Source organism: Lontra canadensis, unplaced genomic scaffold (genome assembly GCF_010015895.1).
Source record: "Lontra canadensis isolate GAN:19392208 unplaced genomic scaffold, GSC_riverotter_1.0 scaffold122, whole genome shotgun sequence".
NCBI lineage: Eukaryota > Metazoa > Chordata > Mammalia > Carnivora > Mustelidae > Lontra > Lontra canadensis.
Genome location: NW_022631116.1, coordinates 4,272,942 through 4,292,227, shown reverse-complemented (window position 1 = coordinate 4,292,227; position 19,286 = coordinate 4,272,942). Strand labels below are relative to the sequence as shown.

At 57.5% G+C, this 19,286-nt stretch overlaps 1 protein-coding gene across 4 annotated transcripts in view; it reads right to left on the bottom strand.

Moving 5' to 3' along the window:
- Positions 1 to 9,009: 9,009 nt before the first annotated feature.
- Positions 9,010 to 19,286, bottom strand: part of TOM1L2 (target of myb1 like 2 membrane trafficking protein) — a 115,060-nt gene continuing 104,783 nt past the window's right edge. For 2 of the 4 annotated variants that reach the window (XM_032841329.1, XM_032841333.1), the window contains 4 exons: positions 19,187 to 19,252; positions 13,360 to 13,419; positions 11,409 to 11,445; positions 9,010 to 10,673 (listed from right to left, as the gene is read on the bottom strand). In XM_032841329.1, the coding sequence (XP_032697220.1) occupies positions 10,525 to 10,673; positions 11,409 to 11,445; positions 13,360 to 13,419; positions 19,187 to 19,252 (312 nt within the window). In that variant the 3' untranslated portion in view covers positions 9,010 to 10,524. The remainder of the gene's footprint in view (positions 10,674 to 11,408; positions 11,446 to 13,359; positions 13,420 to 19,186; positions 19,253 to 19,286) is intronic. The other 2 variants (XM_032841330.1, XM_032841332.1) reach the window with 2 other exon arrangements.

The window sequence follows — 19,286 nt, the reverse complement described above, 5'->3', positions numbered from 1 at the left end:
TCTTCTGACTTCAAACTTGGTGCTTAGCCCCCCCACCCCACCCCGGGGAGCAGCCAGGATGGCTGACACAGGGAAGAGGTGGGCTGTGCTTTAGCCTTGAGCCAGGTTGCCGTGGATCATGACAGGCTGGGTCTGGGTCAGAGGAGGCAGCTTGGCTGGGAAAATGGCTAGACACTGAACCCTGGGCCCTGTAGATGGCAGACAGAGCTGGGGGGGGCGGGGTCCCACCTAGGTGGGATAAACTAGATAAACACAGAGATAAACTAGAACATTTGAGTATCTGAAACTGGAAAGGCAGTGAGCTTCCTGTCCCTGGAATTATACAAGCAGACAAAAGCATCCTTGGGGGAGGGCAGCCAAGAAGACCCGTCAGAGGTCTAGACCCCCCAGTCTCTCCTAGCCCCTGGCCTCAGTGAGTCACGCCATCCCAAACACTGTCTTGCTCAGACTCCAGATATAGCCTATCTGGCCCCGCCTTCTGAGGGAGTAAAATTAGTGGTGCACTCTCAAAAGGGGTGCCTTGGCCAGGAGAGGACTTTGGAGGCCCAATTCCCAAGGGCTCAGCCTGTAGGAGCAGCTCTCTTTGTTCCCCTCCCGGAAGTGGCTGCTGTGGAAAATTACCCGGAACAGGAGCGGCCAGGAGCCATGGGGGTCTCCAAACCACATCTCCCCCCAAAGTGGCCCTGCTCTGGGAATCCACCCAGGGATCCAGATGAACTTCTCCTGGGAGCACAGACGTATCTGGCTTCTCCTCAGCCATCTTTCATCCCGTCCGGCTACCGCAGACCCTACCACCCAAGGAGGAGCCAAGTACCCAGGAGGCCTTGGGAGTCTGGTGACTTCCCTGAAAATCCTAACAGCCCTTCCCAGGGAGGGGAGTGGGGAGAGGCGCAGGTGCTGAGTAGGGCCTTTAAAGACCACTTTTTCTAGAGTCAGGCAGCTGGTCTGGTTTTTCACCTGCCGGTTGTGTGACCCGGAACCTCTCACTTGCTTTTTCTGAGTCTCAGCTACTGGACTGGAAAATGAGAAAAACCCTTCCTGCGGTCACTCTGCAGAGGCAGGGAAGGTGTGTTGGAGCCATCATCACAGCAGACCTGCCCCACTGTTCTTTAAATGAGTTTATTGTATATGTAAAGAGCATGGTTCAGTAGATATGCATGCCGTAATGGTAGAGGTGAGGGGAAAGAGGGTAGGGCAAGGCCAACAGGAGCAGTCTGCCACCCAGACTAGAAATGCCATGGGGCATAGTTGGGGTGTGGGGTGCTTTAAATCTTCGCAGCCAAAGAGACAAAACTTTGCTTCACAGCCTGAGATTACCAGGGAAATTCTCAACGTGAGAGTGGGGAAAGATGGGAAGGGGGCGACTGTGCTTCAGGGAAACCTTCTCTTGGTGGCTCTTCCCCCTAAAGAGACTGAGACCCCCAAACAAGCCCTCCAGGTCCCTCTTGGCCGGCGTGATCCGACCTCACACAAGGGAGTGTGTGCGAGGGCACTGAGGGGTGCAAGCCATGGCGGTGGGCCCCTCTGCCCCAGCGTGCCTAGGAGGGGGCAGGGTCCCAGGCTGGCCCACAGCGATGCCGGCAGGCTGTGTCTGCCCCGGCAACAGTCTGAGCGCTTCCACAACTAACCCATGTGTTCCTCCCAGTAGTCCCGGAGGACTGGGCTGCTATTCGCATTTGACGGATGAGGACACCGAGGCATGGGGAGGTAAGGCGGCTTCCCCACGACCGCACAGCGCTTTTGCCCCTGATTTCGTCACGGTCACGATCGGGGCAGCCCGAGGAACAGTGCTGGCTCCTCACCCAGGGCCGGGCAGCGGCCGGAGACCCAGGGGAGTTGGGGCGCCGAGCCAGACAAGTCCCGCCCCCGCGGGCCGCGTCGCAGCCAATGGGCGCCCGGCCCCGAGTGGGGTGACGCGGCGTCAGCGCGAAACTCCCGGGAGCCGGGACCTGGGTCACATGCGCCGCGCCCATTCGACCCGGGGGTGGGTCCGCGGTGCGGGCTGGCAGGGTCTGGGCCCCTGGGGCCAGTTGGGCCTGCTCTTTTCGGCCGGGCCTCCTGGCCAGACACCTGGCTGGGACTGCCGCCAGGTGTGCATCTGGACACGGGGGCGGGGCTGACGTGGGACGGCCCCGCCCCCTGCCCCGGGCTGGGCCCTCGGCTCTCAGGACCGTGGGACACGCCCAGCTCCCAGCGGGGGGGCGGGGGGGGCGGGGGATTCTGCGCGGTCACCCAACCGTGAAATAGGGGTACACATCTCCCCCCCCTTACTTCTCCAGACGTCTCAGAGACTTACAGGCATCTATGGGTTCCGAGACATTTTGGGTAGGTGTCCTGCTGGGAGGCCGGCACGGCCTCTTTCCAGGCTGCTCTCTTGGCAGAGCTCAAGGGTACGGAGAGGGCCAGGCACTGGAGTTGCCAGGGCTCCTGGCACTGGGCAAGAGGGCTGGGCTTGGCCACCCTGGGCATTGATTAGGAGAAAGCTGAGACCCCTCCCCACTCCAGGAGTCCCCCGTCAACCCTGCCTGCCCCAGTTTATCCTTCATTTTTGTGGTAGCTAAGCTAGGACCTGCCCAGGTGATGGCCAAGGGGGCCAAAGAGCACAGAGCCAGGCTGCAGCCTCATTTCCCCCTCTCTGGACATAATGGAACCAGATCGCTGTTGACATAGATGATTCTAGTCCTAGTTGACCCTGTATTCTCATTCTGCATTAGCCTCTGCTGTGTGCTGGGCAAAATAGTTCTAGCCCTCTCTGAGCTTTTTGGGTCAGCTTTGCCCAAAGACGCTCATTCACGGCGGTGACCTCCGGGATTATCAAGGAGTCCATTCAGTAGACACTCCACCAAAGATCTGGTGGACCCACCAGTTCCACTGCGCTGTGAGGGGTGAAGCTGACGGAAATGAAGAATGAGGGGGGACATGGGTCCCCTGGGGGTCAACCAGCTATCTGGGGTGAGGCCAGGTGTAGATTGAGTGGGAATCACAGAATGGGGTGGGTTGAATTGCCAGTAGGGAGAATGGGGACCCCAGACATCACTTGACCTTTACCTGCCAAATCCAATGCTACATGGGTTCCGATTTTGAATGAACTGTCAAATGTAGAAGATGCCATCTGAAGGCTGGATTTCTGGCTTTACGTGAAAAATGGGAGTATTGAGCCACACCGGGCTCTGCAACTGGTATGCCCCTTTAGCCAGGCTGTGGCATCTCTGCTGTCCCCATCAGTCCCCGGGTATCAGACCTAGACTACTCCACTCGTAAATGAGTATAAGAAAAAGCCCCTATAAGTATTGGGCTGACCACCTGTAATCCCACTTTATAGATCGGGGAGTATACCCCAGAGAGGACCAGTGACTCGTTCAGGGACCTGCAGGGAAGCCTGCCACCACTGGTAGGGTGCTCTTAGAGCGGACATGGGGGTGGAGGGGGGAGATGGCACCAGGCAGAGGAGTCCACTCAGTTTCCAGAAACATCCCACTCACCCCCCAGTGCTGACAGCAGAGATTTTGCTTCCTGGGATGCCGAGGGCCTGGGCTTGGAGGCCCTGGCCAGACTCCTCTGAGGGCAAGACCTGGTAGGGGGTCCTCTGAAATAAATTGGAATTTCTGGGTGACTCATGCCTATTCAAGTCCTCTTGTTCGGCCCACCCCTGGTCCCTGGGGACCGTAAAGAGACCCTTTCCTTGGAAAAGAGATGGGCTGGGAAAAGCCTCTCCTCCTCGGGTGCTTCAGTGTGACCAGCGAGCAGGGGGGACTGTAAGCAATAATAAGACCCACAGTGTTCCCACATGGCGCCCTCCAGATCTCTGGGGAAGCCAACTATTGCTGGAAAGCAGCTCCTCCCAGGCTCCAGTGAAGGGAGGCAACCAAAGGTTGACGAGGGAGCACTGAGAGAGGAATCCAGAAGCTTGTCTCTGTCCAAGTCTCCGCCCCTCATTGTGCACTGCCATCTCTGGCCCTCTCCACTCACACTGCAGTGGCCACCTAATGCCTCCTTGGATATATTTTTTTAAGATTTTATTTTTAAGTAATCTCTACACCCAGCATGGGGCTAAAACTTACAACCATAAGATTAAGAGTCATAAGCTCCACGGACTGAGCCAGCCAGGTGCCCAGTTTCCTCAGATTTCATGCCCCCTCTGCCAAAGTCTGGTTTTTCAGAGTGGGTTCAGGAACTTTGCTACAACTATTGAGAGAGCAGTACCCTCTCTCTGCTAGTGGAAAGTCAGCCTGGAGCTGCAGACAGCCTTCTGTCAACCACATGGAAGAGCCTACCCATAGGAAGCAGAGGCAGATTCCCAAACAAATCCCTAAGCACCTAGTTCCAGCTATGCCTGAAGCTGAACTATCAGAACTTTTCAGTTCCATAACCCACGAAATTCCTGTTCCTGATTAAATCCACCATCTTTCTACCACAGCTAAAAAGTTCTAATATGGCATCTCTAAATGAGGAATTTGGGCCACAAACTACCTTTATCTTGGACAAAGAGATCTTGACGCTCCATGACTTTACTTCAGCATTTCCCAAACATCTTTCCCCAGAGAACCCCTCCTTTTTAGGAACAGCTGTTAATGGACTGGGGAAATGCGTCTTGGCAAGTGCCTGCCAGGGATCTTGAGGTCTCTCCCAGGAGGCTTGTCTGTTAGGTCAGAATTGCCTCACCAGCCTCTCCCTCCCCTGTGGCTGGCCTGCTCACTGCTGCCACTTCACGCAGCTCAGTTATTCTGGGCCTTGGCTGCTCCCCCACTCTGCACGCCTTGGAAGAGGGCTCCAGGGCTTCCTGGCTACACAGTGTCCTTGATTCTGGGAACTGAACAGGCTGTGAGCTCTCCGAGGGGAGGACCCAAGCAGCCCCTCCCCTCAGGCACCAGCCTGGCACACAGCAGGGTCTCAGGATCAGGTGCTGAAAGTGCATGGGGCGTACGGGGCGTCCTGGCAAGTCCACGGTGCTTACCTCGGGGCCAAGCCACTCTCCACAGGGCAGGAACAGAGCTCAGGATCCACGCCTTCTAGTCTCCGGGACTGGGGACTGGGGGTCACCCACACTTCAGAGGCCCACCCCCACACTCCCCCTGGTGTGGGAGCCTCTATCCCATTCTGATTGGCCAGAAACAGGCAGAGCCTTCGCAGAGGTCCCTAGAGCCCATCGAGGCGACTGGCTCAAGGGAGCTGTCCTGCTGCTTCTGACCTGGGCTGGTGATGGTCCCCAAGTGGCCTCCCAACAGGGTCCCACCTGCCTCTTATCAGTAGGTAGGGCAGCCCCCTGCTGAGCTACCTTCCCACGGGGCTGCTGTTCCAGGAGGACAGGACGGCCTCCCGTGCCACCCACCCCTCCATGGCCCTGGCCTAGGAGGTCCAAGGTCTGAGTTGCAGCGCTGGCCCCCATTGCCAAGCCCTGGGCAAACTTAGGCAAGAGGATCTTCCCAGCCCTGTCTCTGCAGTTTTCCCAGGTTCACTGGCGGCTTGATGAGTCCACCACACTAGAGGTCCATCCTCAAACCCCCGGAACATGTAAGGATCAAAGAGCTCCCAGTCTCCTCTGAGCCACGCAGAGAAGAGGCAGGCACCACGTGGCCCCCATGTTGCACCCCTCAAAGACCCCTGGGCCTCTGGGCCTGCTGAGGCCTGCAGCCCAGAGGACTGTGGCCCGGAAGCAACCCCAGGGCAGGATGGCCAGCTCCCAGGACAGGTGGAGAGGACAGAAACCTTCCTATTTTTTTTTCTTTATCTCCACACCCAATATGGGGCTCAAACTCATGACCCCAAGGACGAGTCGCATGTTCCACAGACTGAGCCAGCCAGGTGCCCCCAGAAACCTTTCTAAAAGGGAGAGAGGGTTGGAGGGTATAGGAAGTGGGGGAGGGGTTAGTGCTTCGTGGGATGCTGAAAATGCTCTAAAATTGATTGTGGTGATGGTTGCGCAACTCCGCGACAAACTTAAAAACTACCCAGGGGCACCCAGGGACTCAATGAAGCGCTGGACTCAACCTCAGCTCAGGTCCTGATCTCAGGGTCGTGAGTTCAAGGCTCACGCTGGGTTCCATGCTGGGTGTGGAGCCTCCTTAAGAAAAGCAAAAAATAGGGGTGCCCTGGTGGCTCAGTCGTTAGGCGTCTGCCTTCGGCTCGGGTCGTGATCCCAGCATCCTGGGATCGAGCCCCACATCGGGCTCCCTGCTCGGCGGGAAGCCCGCTTCTCCCTCTCTCGCTGTGTCTCTGTCAAGTAAATAAATAAAATCTTAAAAACAAAAAATATAGGCTACTTAATCATGTACTTTACAAGGGTACATTATACGCTATGTGGATCTTATCTCGAGAAAGCTGTTCCTAAGCCTGGGGGAGGGGGGCTAGGGTTCTCAGAGCGGCGGCTCTCAAATTCAGTGCCCAGCCCAAGCTGTGTGGGTAATCTGGAGGATGCCAGGCCAAGCCCGGGGAGCCCGTTGGAGGGGGCTGAGGCAGTGGCTCAGGCCTGCTGGCTCAAGGGGGATGCTCTGGGCGGGGCTGAGGCCTGGGACCCAGGTTGAGACACAAGAAAAACCCCAGGCCCTGGGAGAGCTCTCAGGCAGAGGCCGTGGCAGGTTTCTCGCTGCTACAAGCAACACCCCCAAACCAGGCTGTGCCCCAGGACAGCCGAACTGAGACAGACATGGGGATTTTCCTCTAGCCCAGACTCCCCTGGCCCTGCTCAGGCAGCCCGGGCGTGCTTAAGGGGAGAGCGGAGCAAGCCCCCCCAGCTGATCCCTCTAGGGGACCCCCCAGACGGCCCTGGCTTAGAGAAAACAGGTGTCCAGAACAGGCAGGCCCTTTGCACCGTCACAGCGGACTCCACAAAGATCACAGAGGAACAGTTTGTCTGTTTGTTTTTTTATTGTGGAGTATTTTACATGCAAGAACCCAAACTAGAGAGACAACATCTGGAAGGAGAGCCAGTGGGTGGGTGGACCCGCCCTCCAGACCCGGCTCTGCCGCAGAAATGCACAACAGTGACACAACGCCAGACTCTGGGGACAGCTGGACGACAGACGCAACACAGTTCTCTTCACGGTAGCCCCCGACGATCCTGAGACCCTCACAAATTATGTGCAAACTTTAGGAAATAAATATCCGTCCCCTGTCCTCCAGAAGAGCCTGAAGATCTTATACACGGAAGGAGTGGAACTCTGGGGTTGACAGCTGTCCCCAGGAGCTGCTGGCTGCAGGGGAAGCCCGGCGCGGACCCCCACGGACCAGGAGGGCGGGGGGTGGGCACTGGGACAGGCGGGCACCTCAAGGGGCGTCTTCTGGAGGTGCACACGCCCCGAGCCAAGGTGCTGAAGCTGGCTGCTCCCCACAGCGGCAGACAGCGTTCTGCCAGCACAGGGAGAAGAGGCTCACGGTGGCCGGGCTGAGAACACAGGACTCTTGGCGGCAGCTTTTCCCCAGTGAGCCCACAGTCCCCCTCAAACCATCCAGAAGGCTGGGTGCACGGAGTCAGAAATGGGTATATGTGGAGGCAAAGTGGGGGTGGGAGGCAGGAAGAGGAAGGGAGTGTGTGTGGGAGGCCTAGCAGCTGTCTGCCACACGCTGCTGGAGGAGTCCAGGTGCCTGCTACCCCCCGGAGCCATCCAGCGTCCCTGCCACCACTCTCCAGCTGGGGGCCTTGCGTGGCAGGGCAGGCCCCCTTGCTCTGGACCCCTGAGTGAGCAGGGGAAAGGCAGCAAGCCCCGGCAGACAGCATGGTTGCTCACACGGATGGGGCTGACAACGAAAGACAGGAGGACAGACAACAGACGAACAGTCACCCTTTCCTCTGGCCCACACCAGCGACAAGCCCTGTCAGCTGAGAAAGCCCTTGTCCCCTGCACAGATAAGCAGGCAGGCCACCTCTCGCCTGGCCCCAGGCGGCCGGCTCGGTGCCTGGGGGTCCCGGACAGGGACCCCTCTGCGGCAGGCCAGCCAGAAGCCCACCACGGCCCTGGGTCACTGCTGCCCACTGGCTCCGAAGGCAGGCGGGAAGCCATGGCTAGTTTTCTCGTCTTAGCACACAATGAACACAGAAAAGGTTCAACACATCCCCAAGAAAATATTTTGACAAAATAAATATTTTAACCTATAATCAGGTATAATTAGTGCTTATAAGGAATCCCAGCAATAATTTAGTGTAATTAAGTACATACTGTATCTGTGATTTCTAACACTTGTGGAAAGGCTGGTGGCTCGTGAGGGGTCTCCGTCTCCTGGGGCACAGGCACTGGCCAGCTCACCTGCCAGAGCTCTGCTCCCCTCCCTAAGCAGGTAGCCTGTGCTCCCCAGGTGGAAGGCAGCCAGCAATCTGTGGCTGAGGGGGCCGATGGCCTTGGGGACAGGAAGGGCTGGGCAGCACTCCTTTAAGGCCACTGGGGCCCTGACTTGGCTTTCTGTGCAGGCCTCAAGCGTCACCTTGGCCTCCACGTAGAGGCAGGCTGCCTCTGGACTTGATGCGTGTGGGAGCAGGAGGGGCAGCTCCAGGCCGGGAAGGCAGGTGACACTTCCCTGCGTGGGCCGGCACCTTCCTATCAGCTTACAGGACCCACCACCACCGCCAGGCTGGCCTGGTCTCTCCAAGCCCGGCCTGGAGTTGGGCCCGGCCTGTGCTGCGGTCTCCCCAGATAGACGCTGGCCTCGGCTTCACTCACTGCCAGGAGCCCCCTCTCCCCTCATGACCCCGTTCTCGTGGGGACTTCCCTTCCTATAAGGCAGGGAGGCTAGTTCTTCCCTCAGAGGATGCCAGGCTCGGCGGCTGTCACAGGACTGACCCCCAAGGCCCAGCTACAAAGGCAGGCCCCCCGGCTCTCACAGAGACAAGTGCTCTAGACTGTGCCACACGGCAGGCACCTGGGTCGCTGGGTCCAGCCGAACCATCCCGGCCACCTTCTCTGCAGCTCCTGTCAAGCCAGCTGACTTCAGACGTGTGAACATGCAAGCAGGCCTTGGGGGGCTCTGCGTGTGAGCCATGTTGCGGAGAGAGGGGCAGTGGCCTGAGGGGCAGGGGGAAGAGGGAGGTCATGGCCCTGGCTGCCCGAAAGGGCAGGGCTAGAGTTAGGCTGGCTGAGCTCTGATCTCTGAGAAGGAGCTTCTGCATGTCCCCTGAGGAACTGGAGTGTGACCTCCCCAGCTTGTCTTGCCAGACGAGCCCCCAGCCAGACCCCAGGCATCCTCTTATGGGGAAGCTGCGGCGCACACCTGGGCAAGGGGTTCTGGGCCAGGCGGCGCCTTGCTGTGCACGGAGGTGTCCAGGCCCAGCCCCAGATGCTTCTCCCAGAGCCCAAGGCACTGGTGTCGGCCTGTGTCAAGGCAGCCTGTGTCAACGAGCTCCCTGCTCCGCTGCCAGGTGGGAAGGGCTGACGGCACCGCGGCTTGCGAACATGTCTGGCCCGGAAACCTGGAACAGCGCATACTGGGACACTGACCCAGGCCCCAGAGACTCACGGGCTGGCTGGAAGCAGCTGCCACAGTGCTTTCCTTCTTCCGGGCAACCACAGAACAGGGGTGGGTCAGGCTGGCTCGGACACCTTGCCCACGGCCAGGAGCCACACCAGTAACGGAAGCAAGTGTAGTCAGCCTCAGGCTCGTGTTAACCTTCCGGGTCGGCTTGGAGAGAGGGAACAAGTCGGTGGCTGGGGGGTCTGGGGTAGGGGCAGGGGGAGGAGGACAGGCTGTCGGGACACGGGGACAACTGCGCGAGGGCAGCACGTGGTGGGCATGGGTGGTTTGGCTTCTGGTAGTGTATCTCTGCGGGGCTAACCCACATGCCTCGTGACCACCAACCGCAGGTTGCGTGCCGTCCTCGCAACTGCCCCTGGCTCTCCCTCTGCACCCCAGGAGCCTACGGGGCCCCCTTGGTCCCGGGCTCAGCCGCTGAGCCGGCGTGGCCGGGGGGGCCTGGGCTAGCAGCTTAGTGATGGGGAGAGGGTGAAGAGGACAAGAGGCCTCACACACGGGCACCCACACAGCCTTCTAAAGTGCCAAGCACGCCAAGTGCCACAGCGTGACACGCGTCAGGGAGCAGCATTCCAAGGAGGGAGACCAAGCCCACAGGTGCAGACAAGCCCTATCTGGAACAGGGGCATGGGAGGGTAGGCCGGTCCAAGGAGACCTGCTGAGGCAGGCAGGGGTGGGCTATGTGGGGGAAGGGCCTGGGGTCTGACCCCCTTCTCTGTGGGAAGGGGACTGGAGAAAGGACAGTCCAGGTGTCTCCTCGGCAAATGGTCCCACGGCCTGCTTTTCCAGGGAGGACATACGGGCAGAAGGAGCCTGTGGGCAGGAGGGGCGGGGGAAGGGGTGAGAGCCTCTGGCAGCCGTGGCGCTGTCCCACGCCCCAGAGAGAAGAAGGTGGCTAAAGCTGGTCCTGACTAGTGGGAGGCCTGGGAGCGAACAGGGGCATTTCCATGGAGACACAGCAGCACAGGACCAAGTGGGGACTGGAGATGGGAGGGGCGGCCAGTGCCTCTTGTGGACCGGGGAGATAGGAGGTGACCTGCCGTTTGGGGAGCCGAACCACAGACCAGCTCACAGGGCGAAGAGGGCGTCCTCTGACCGTTCTGGCTTCTTCCGGCCAGAGGGGTTTGAGGCTGGGGCTGGGGCCTCCCCTGGGGGCGAGGGGAGGCTGGGGACCATTTCAGCAGCTTTGGCTCTTTCTTCCAGGAACTTGTCGAATTCTGCAATACAAAACCCCGGGCAAGGGCCGGGATTGGTAGGGGGTTAGACCTGCAGTGAGGCTCAAAGGACCACATCCCACCTGCTCCCCGTGGAGTCCCCTTCCTGTGCCAAAAGGAGTCGCCCCTGTGCAAGTCCCCACACTCACCACCCTGGCCCTGGGCTGCCTGCCAGGAAAGGAGGCGGGGAGGGGCAGGGGAGCAGCCAGCCTGCACAGGGGCTGATTCTGGGCCCTCTGCTGCCTGAAGACCCAGCCTTGATTCCCTCCTCTGTGGCCTCCCAGACAAACAGGAAGCCTGGCTGACAACAGGTGGTACAGGAGGAAGGGGGCCACTGGCCCTCCAGAAGTGAGGTCACAGGACACCAGGCCTGAGAAGTGCCCTCTGTGCCCTGTGGACTCCCGGGCATATATCTTGCATCTCCACTGGATTGAGAATTCGGAGGGAGGGACAAACTGGTTAGGACTGCAGGCCTGGGGGCCATGCTGACCTTGGATGGCCGTCTGGCCCCACTCATCACTAGCTCTGGGACCTTCTTCTGACCCTTCCCCTCATCAGCACAGGGCCTGGCTGGGGCAGAGCAGAGCAGCCCATGGCAGAGGAGGCCAGGCCAAGCACAGATGGGCACCAGGAGAGGCCCGAGACCACGTGGGTGCCGGCCCCTGTGCACCCCAAGAGCCCCGGGCAGGAGGAACCGACGAAGGGTGGGGAGCTGTCAAGGTGCTGACCAGGTCGTACCTTCACTCGTGACGCCCTCCTCCAGGTCATCGCCCTTCTGCGGGAGGATCAGAGAGAGCAGCTTTAGGGCCCCACCCTGGCGACATGGGTTCAGCCAACCCTCCCATTTCCCTTCCCGGAGTTCCGCAACAGTTGAGGACTGCCTGTCCCAGCAGAGACTCGGACGTTTGTTTTTCCAAAAAGGAAAACTAACACAAAACAGAACAAAAACCCCAAACTGAGTAGTTCTAGGCTTTGATGCTCCGGAAGAGCCAGGAAGAAAAATTTAAAAAAAAAAAAAAAAAGAAAGAAAGAAAGAAAAGAAAAGAAAAAAAAAGGGCGCAGGCTGGCTCTCTGGGCGGAGCTCCGGACGGGACCAGAGCAGGCTGCTGTGCACCCATCCACACTCTCCCAGAGCAGGGGCCTCAGGGAGGCTGAGCCCAAAGCGTGCCCAGGGCCCCCTCGGGTGCTCATTCGCTCAGCAGCCGCATGGATCTGGGAACACACTGTCCATGCCCACAGCTGTGAACTGCGAGAGCGCCATGAAGCTCCGGGCACAGGGCTGACAAGGAGGCAGTCTTGGGCCCTGGAGTGCCGTCCCGCCAGAAGCCGTGTCCCGCAGCCTCCTGTGGCCCAGATTCCGTCACCTGCTGCCAGTCCCCAAGAGGCCATGGAAGCTCCGAAAGCTCCTAGCAATGTGGCGGGTAAGACTTTTGTTTGGAGGATGCAGTGGTCCCTGGGAAGTCACTGCACAGCGACAGAGAAGCGAGCTGGATGGGGAAGTGTACAAGGCCTTTGGCTCGGCCAGGAGATCTGGCTTCCTTCCTGGCTCTGCCATGACCTGGTGCTCAGCCTTGCTGGGTGGGTCCCTGCCCGTTTCTGAACCCCGGGCCCCCCTCGTGAGGGGAAGGCCTTAGTCCTTCCTGCTTTGCTTCTTTCTGGGAGACGAGCTCTTTCTTTTCCAGGCATTCCCTTGCGAAAGAGGTCGGGGGGATTCTCTTCCTTCCCTGGCAAGGCACCTGGGTGTCTGCCTTGCAGGGCAATGAGTGTTTCAGAAAGCCTGGCTTTGTGGGGAGGTGGCCCCCTGGGGTGCAGGAGGGGGGCAAGTCAGCAGCCCCCTGCCAGCCAGGCCAACCCTGTGGTTAAAGATGTTCTGTTCTGGGGACAGGGTCCCCTAAAGAGGCGACAGCTAGGAAGAAAAGATGAGGTATCTCCAGGACTGGGACTCTGCCCAGCCATGCCCTTGGGCAAGCTGCTTCCCCTCCCAGAGTGCATTTCTTCATCAGCCCCCCGGCCCACAACCCCCACTCTGTGGCCAGGGAAGTGCTTTGTAAGCAGCAGAGGGAGGGACCAGCCACCGCAGCCCTCCTTTCTTGGGACCTGCTGCCACTGACAGATACGTGATGTCCTCACCTTCCTATCCTAGCTCTGTGGCTAAACAGTCTCTAGGGCAAGGGTTCTTTTAAGTCCAAGATACCAGAAGACACTAGGGAAGTGGGAATGACAGTAAATTGAAAAACAAAAGCAAAAACAAAACACCCAACTCATCTGTGCAGAATTTCACATGAAAAGGAAAAAAAAAATTAAAAATTAATCCCGCTAAGATCCAAAAACCCTAAAGCAAAAACCCCAAAGCAAAACAACAACAACAAAAAACAAAAAACAAAACAAAACAAAAAAAACCCAAAACCAAAAAAACCCAAGCACACACACAGCTGCTACAGAACAGTTAACCGGGGACAAGTGTGTGCTCTGGAGCCAGCCAGAGCCCTGCCCGCTGCGGCCCCCGAGGCAGCTGGGGTTCAGGGGCCGTGCCCGGAGCAGGTGCACTGGGGCAGCCACAGCCCGGGGTGGGCAGGAGGGCAGGCGAGCAGAACCACCCCTTGGGGGAGCAGCCGGTGGCCCCTGGCCTGTCATCAGAAGCGCTTGCCTCGCCACAGCCCGCGCACGATAGAGAAAAGTCGAGTCTCACCAGGTCCGTCCTGAGCCACACTTCAATGTCGTCCATGACAGACGGCTGCGCAACGGGGATCTATGGAGGCGGCAAGCAGCGGGTCAGGCAGCCCCACAGCCAGGTGAGGGGAGACAGAACACCGAACAAAGGAAATCGTCAAAAGCAACCCCCAAACGAAACCAAAACGTACACAGAGCAAAAAAACGTGTTGGCACAGCAGGCGCGGGCAACACAAGGCAGCCACATATGAAATGGCAAGCGAGGGAAGCGATGAGGTGGCCAGTTCTAAGAAGCAGGGCTGACCGGGGGTGGGGGTGGGGGTGGCGGGGGACGGGAGGGCAGCGGTACGCGTTCTTGAAATGGATAACTTTTTGACTACTCTCAGCCCGGGGTTGCAAAGCCCCTTCTCTCAGGAAATGCGCTGGTCCTGTAGGCTGGTTTTGAACTTGAGCTCATAGGGTTAGGGCCCTTGGAAGAGTCCTGCGTGTTGGCTGTCCAGCCTCACCCCCCAGGGGTGACAAGAGGAGACACCGGGGGGCCCCCTCCAATGTCACTGGGCCAAGGGGCAGTCTGCCTGGAGCTGGGGTGCAGGTGGTCAGGCGGGCACAAAGTATTTCGGACTGTGTCCTGGTGCACTGGTGAGTGGGAGGAGGGGAGCGCCGGGGACTGGGTAGGCCTGGCTGACAGCAGGCCCATCTCTCGCCAACAGAAATGGGCGTAAGCTAGAGCTTTGATGACCAAAGTCGGCTTTGTGCCTCTTCAGGGGAGAATCACGAAGCGGCCCGGAATGCGGTGGTTCCTTTAGTTTCACCCCATCTTCCCGGCTCTCAAGAGCTGGCTGGGCTTCGGGAACCAAAGGAAAGGAGTTCGGGAAGAGAACGGAGAACTGGGGAGCAATGGGTGGGTGGGTTCCAAGCCAACGAAGGTATGTCTCATGGGCGCCGCCTGAGCTGTCTCCAGGCCTGGCCCAGCCATGCCCAAGCCTGGGGGGCACGAGAGGGGTGAGAAGCGATTCTGAAACCTGCATTTGGCTAGTACGCAAGAGTAGCTCCCAAGTCTGCTATTTCCAGAAAATTCACTAGCACTGTGTCTATGGCTGGTTTCCCCCAACGTCACAATCTAGGGTAAGAATACAGTTAAAATAAGCAATCAGCGGGCTGCCTTCGTGTTTGCCAAATCTAAAAAATAACACGACCTTAACAAAGAAAAAGAACAAAGATTTCCCAATACCAGCCCTGCCCTGATGGGGACAAGCCACTCCTGGAGGCAGAAACCTGCTGCTGATTGGCTTTGTGGTGTGAGGAAGAGCGAGGACTCCTAAGCCTGCCAGAGCGTACCAGGCAGGGGTCTGCAATCCTGCAGGAGCTCTGTGCGCCCACACAGCTGGCGCAGCAGCAGCCCCCTCGCTCCAGGCACCTGGGGTAGCTTCCCGGGTCTTGGGCCTAACTAGAGACCCAGCAGTCTCTTCATAAAGGCAACTTCGTAAAGGTGCAAGCCCAACGGAAATCAGATCAGGAAGATTCTATCTATGTTGTCATTAAGTGGGAACTTAACACTGCAGTGAAAAAAAAATGGCAAGTTCAAATCACCCTGAGAGGGCTCCTAGGGACAAGGAACAAGTGATTCTCCCTCTGGAGGGCACAGATCCCTGGCATGGATGAGCTAACGCTACCCAAGGCAGCACCTGCCTCCCTCAACAGCAAAAAACGGCAGCAGGGCACGTGGGGCATGTCCTGCTGATTTCACGCTCGCTGGCAGGACTTCTGTCTTGACACGTTCGTGGGACAGGAGATGCCAATTTTCATTATCTTGATGCTTCTCTAAGTCAGAATGCCTGGTCTGGGATAATGCATGCCACGCCCAGTTCTGAGAAACAGCCTGGAAAGTTAGCGGCATCTCCAAACAGAAAAAACGCCCAACCACAGTCGGTGGCTGGGAGTGTGCACTGCGGTTTTTTATACTGACCCAGCTTTAGCCTATCAAGGAGAAACGGAGGTTTGAGGGGCAGAGCTTTCCGATGTGTGGCGGGAGCTTGAGAAAAAGCCATGAAGGGGTCACGGGCCTTCAACCTTCTGATTTGGTTTACAATATTTTTGTCCCTGTTCCAAAGTCAGCCCCTCGAGGTTGGGTATCATGCTCCGGTTTTCTTCCTTGAGGATTAATTCCGAAACCCAGCACACTCAGAAAATGAACATCGACATTTGAGAAACTCCTCAAAAAACAAAACAAAACTTCCCAAAAGATGGATCACGGGAACACTTTTTCTCCTTCTCTTAGACGTCTCCTAATAAACAGTGGGCTTCTGGAAGCACATCCTATAGGCAAAGCCCTGGGGGGGGCCAGGACACCCAGCGATGGACCCCTTGGGCTGGGCTGGTCAGATCATTTTTCAAGCAATCACTTTTCCCTGGATTTGCTTCTTCACTCAGGAGCCCTGGAGCCTCTGCTACCCTAAGAAGCCTCAGGTCTTCGGTTAAAGAGGCAGAGCAGGAATGGGGATGGGACTCGGGCAATTCTTGGGCCTCAGTTACCTTATCTGTGAAATAGGGTGATGGCTGGGCCATACTTAGTTTTCACCACCGAGGACTCCGAACCCCTTAACTTCCAGGTCAGGGTTTCTGTTTCCTAATTCTGAAACCCAGCGATATCGTACACAGCTGGCATTGAGTCCTTCCAGTAAGAAAGGCACTTGGCCTCGGGGTGGGAATCCCCATGCAGCTACGGGGAGACCTAGGAGTAAAGCTTATAGAACACAGGGCAAGGGTTGAGTTCCTCGTGGTTGGATAGAACACCTTAGCTATATAAACCTCCCGGCCTGATAAATCAATGCCTTGAGACTTCCAGCAGGGCAAAGTTCCTTCTAGTAGCGCAGGTATTACTGGACTCAGATTAAGCACGCACGCTGCTCCCCAGACAGAACTGCAGAAACGGGGAGGGAGGAAGAGGAAGCTCTCCCGTCCGTACCAATGGACAGGAAGGGAGAGGCCTTGGCCAGGGAAGAGGGCAATGGACTCTGTCACTGCCCCGTGGCTTTGGGCACGTCACCAAGCCCCTGGGAGGACCCAGTGTTCTCATCTCCAATGAGACTCGAGCGGATCCCCAAGAGGTGTGGCCTCTGCCATGCCATGGTTTTAGCATCTTCTTGGACAATGATCCAGAGCTGAAGGCTGGTCCAAGGGTCTGAAGAGGAAGGTGTCGGGGGAGGGGAACAGAAAGAAAAAGATGCGAAGACAGAAAAACAAAGGACGCTGGCACGGGACCACCCATCCCACACAGACCGGCGCCCGTGGGGCTGGCTCGACTGAGGCAATGGGGAGATGCGCCCGGCCCATCTGCAGAGTCCGAAGAGAAACTGGCGTGCTGGGTGCCAGAAGTGACAGATTTTGACATGCACGCTGGGGGAGCTGTCCCGTCCTTCGACGGGCTGCAGGTGCGGGGAGAGGCAGTGCCGCGGGCCTGGCCACAGCCAGACATCTTTGTGGCTTTGGCCTTGCTGTGTCTGGGGGTCCTCCAGGGCTGAGCAGGGCACCCCACCACTCCCAGGCCCAAACCTGGGCGTTGGCAGCAGCGCACTCCCACTAAACTACCGCTGCTCCTGTCGGGGCTTATGTTCAGTCCTCTCAGGAGATCTTCCTGGCTGCGCCCTGCATGTGGAGAGGGCGTGGGGTTGAGGGGCGGCACGGTGCATCAGCAGTCTCCAGGCAGGCTGGCTCACCATGCCTTGCAGGGTTCTCTTTGATGGCCAACGAATCTGGAACGGTTAACTGTGGTGTTGGTCACCTAGACACCCAGCATCCCAGGAGACCGAGCCCCAACTCTACAAGGCAGCCCACGAGTCTGATCTTCCACGCCAACGGGAGCGATTTCTGAAAAGCTCAGGTGTGTTCTTTCTAGAGAACTGTGAAAGCCTCCCTACGACGCGTCCCACTGCCACCAAAACATGAGGAACGGTCTAAGAAGCCCCTCAGTCTCACTCGATAGCACAAAAAGTTTCCAAGTAAAGAATTTGTACTTGGGGGGTTTGGAAAAACTCAGGGTTTCTACACTATGGGAAATAAGGCAAAGCAATTAATAGACGTTGTTTAAAAGAAACAACAACAACACTGCAGTCAGACAGGTGAGATACCGGGTTAGCTGTTAGTTGGGCTTGTTTCTGGGAAGTTGGAGACTGGAGCTCTAGTGGGGGGACAAGGCAGAAGAGGGGGGCTCTGTATGGGCAGAGGCAGGTGCCACCACCGGCCAAAGCCACACTCAGGGTACTTTGTATGGGCAGTATCCTTTTTTGCAGGATTAATAGGCACAAGGACACACGGCTGGATCCTCCCAATTTGGAATTGATGTGGACGTGGTCTCCAGGAGTCCTGCTCTAAGGTCACCCGCACACGGGACCCGAGCCCCAGCCTGTCCCTGAAGAAGTCAATGAAGGGCCCAGGCAGCCTACGTGTCTCAAAACTGCTGTGCGGTCTAGTGTAGCAACACTGCAGTATGGAGTGCCTGCTGCTGGGACCCGAGTGTGGCCATGCAAAGGTCCTTAGCTCCAAGCTGGAGTGGCAGGCAGATGCCCCCCACAGCCTTGCATGCTGGCCACACCTTGCTCAGGCAGGTGACCCCCGCTATGCTGCTCCCATCTCGGACACGCTGGCCATGGGCTGGCAGTTATGCGTCCTCCCCCTGGTGTGTGTGCCTAGTGTCTGCCCTGCTCCACCCCACGGGCTGACACTTCACGGTTTCTCTCCAGCCTCCTTCTGTGCAACCCATCCTGCTCCAGCCTGTCCGCACAGACCTTTGGGCTCTAGGTCAGAGGTGCTCGGTGAGGGCCAGGGCTTAATCGGAATGAAATGAATGAAATGAAATCATCGCTCCAAGGCGAGCAGGCTGGAACGAGGTCACCCTCTTGTTCTGTATCAGACTCAGGGCCACCAGACCACATGAGGCAGGAGAGACCCACCCAGGACTCTGTGGCAGAAGAGCTCTACTTCATGAGAAATGTGTTTATGATATTAAAACTCCCCCAGCTTAAAACTAATGCTGTACTATATGTTGGCTCTCGAATTAAAAAAAAAAAGAAAAGAAAACAAAACAAAAAACAAGGGTGCCTGGGTGGCTCAGTGGGTTAAGCCTCTGCCTTCGGCTCAGGTCATGATCTCAGAGTCCTGGGATCGAGCCCCGCGTTGGGATGTCTGCTCAGTGGCGAGCCTGTTTCCCTCTCTCTCTCTGCCTGCCTACTTGTGATCTCTCTCCCTCTGTCAAAGAAATAAATAAAATCCTTAAGAACAAAACAAAGAAAATCCTCCCCTGGCTTTGTCTTCTTTTTACTCTGCTCCCATTGTGTTTGTGTGTGTCTTAAAGATGTCTCAAATTCTTCTAGGGGATATAGTGGACGCAAATAACTCCATTATAAAAACCCATCAGCCTAGGACTGCCAAATTCACAGTCTGGAGGGGGCTTCTTTAACCCATCAGATACTTTCAAGTCCGTTCTCTCAGAAACGCCCCCCACCTCAAAGAAAAAAACACAGAAACCTGTGCTCTATCCTGGAAAACTGAATACTGCCGAGAGCTCCAGAGACAGTAAAAGGAGGGAAGGAGCCCTCCCCTCACTCCCACAAATGTCCCAGACCCTTAAGGCTCAGGGGCACGGACCTCAGCAGGAAACCAGAGAAGGTATTTCCAGGGCTGGAAGTCTGTGGCTTCGGGAGATCGCACAAACACAGGAGGGGAAAATTTGGCACCCAGTCAGAAAGGAGAGAACGGCCTTGTACTGTCTTGACTCACAAGGGCTCAGCAGGGGACACAGATAAGCGCTGGGGAGTACAGGGGGCTCGGCGCAGCTGGTGACTTCTCACCATTCCTTGGGTTATGAGCCAGCTGTCTATGGGCTCCAGGTCAGAGTGCCCACCTTTACCCCATTTCTGGGCCGAGGACAGAAAAGTCCCAGAAAGAAAA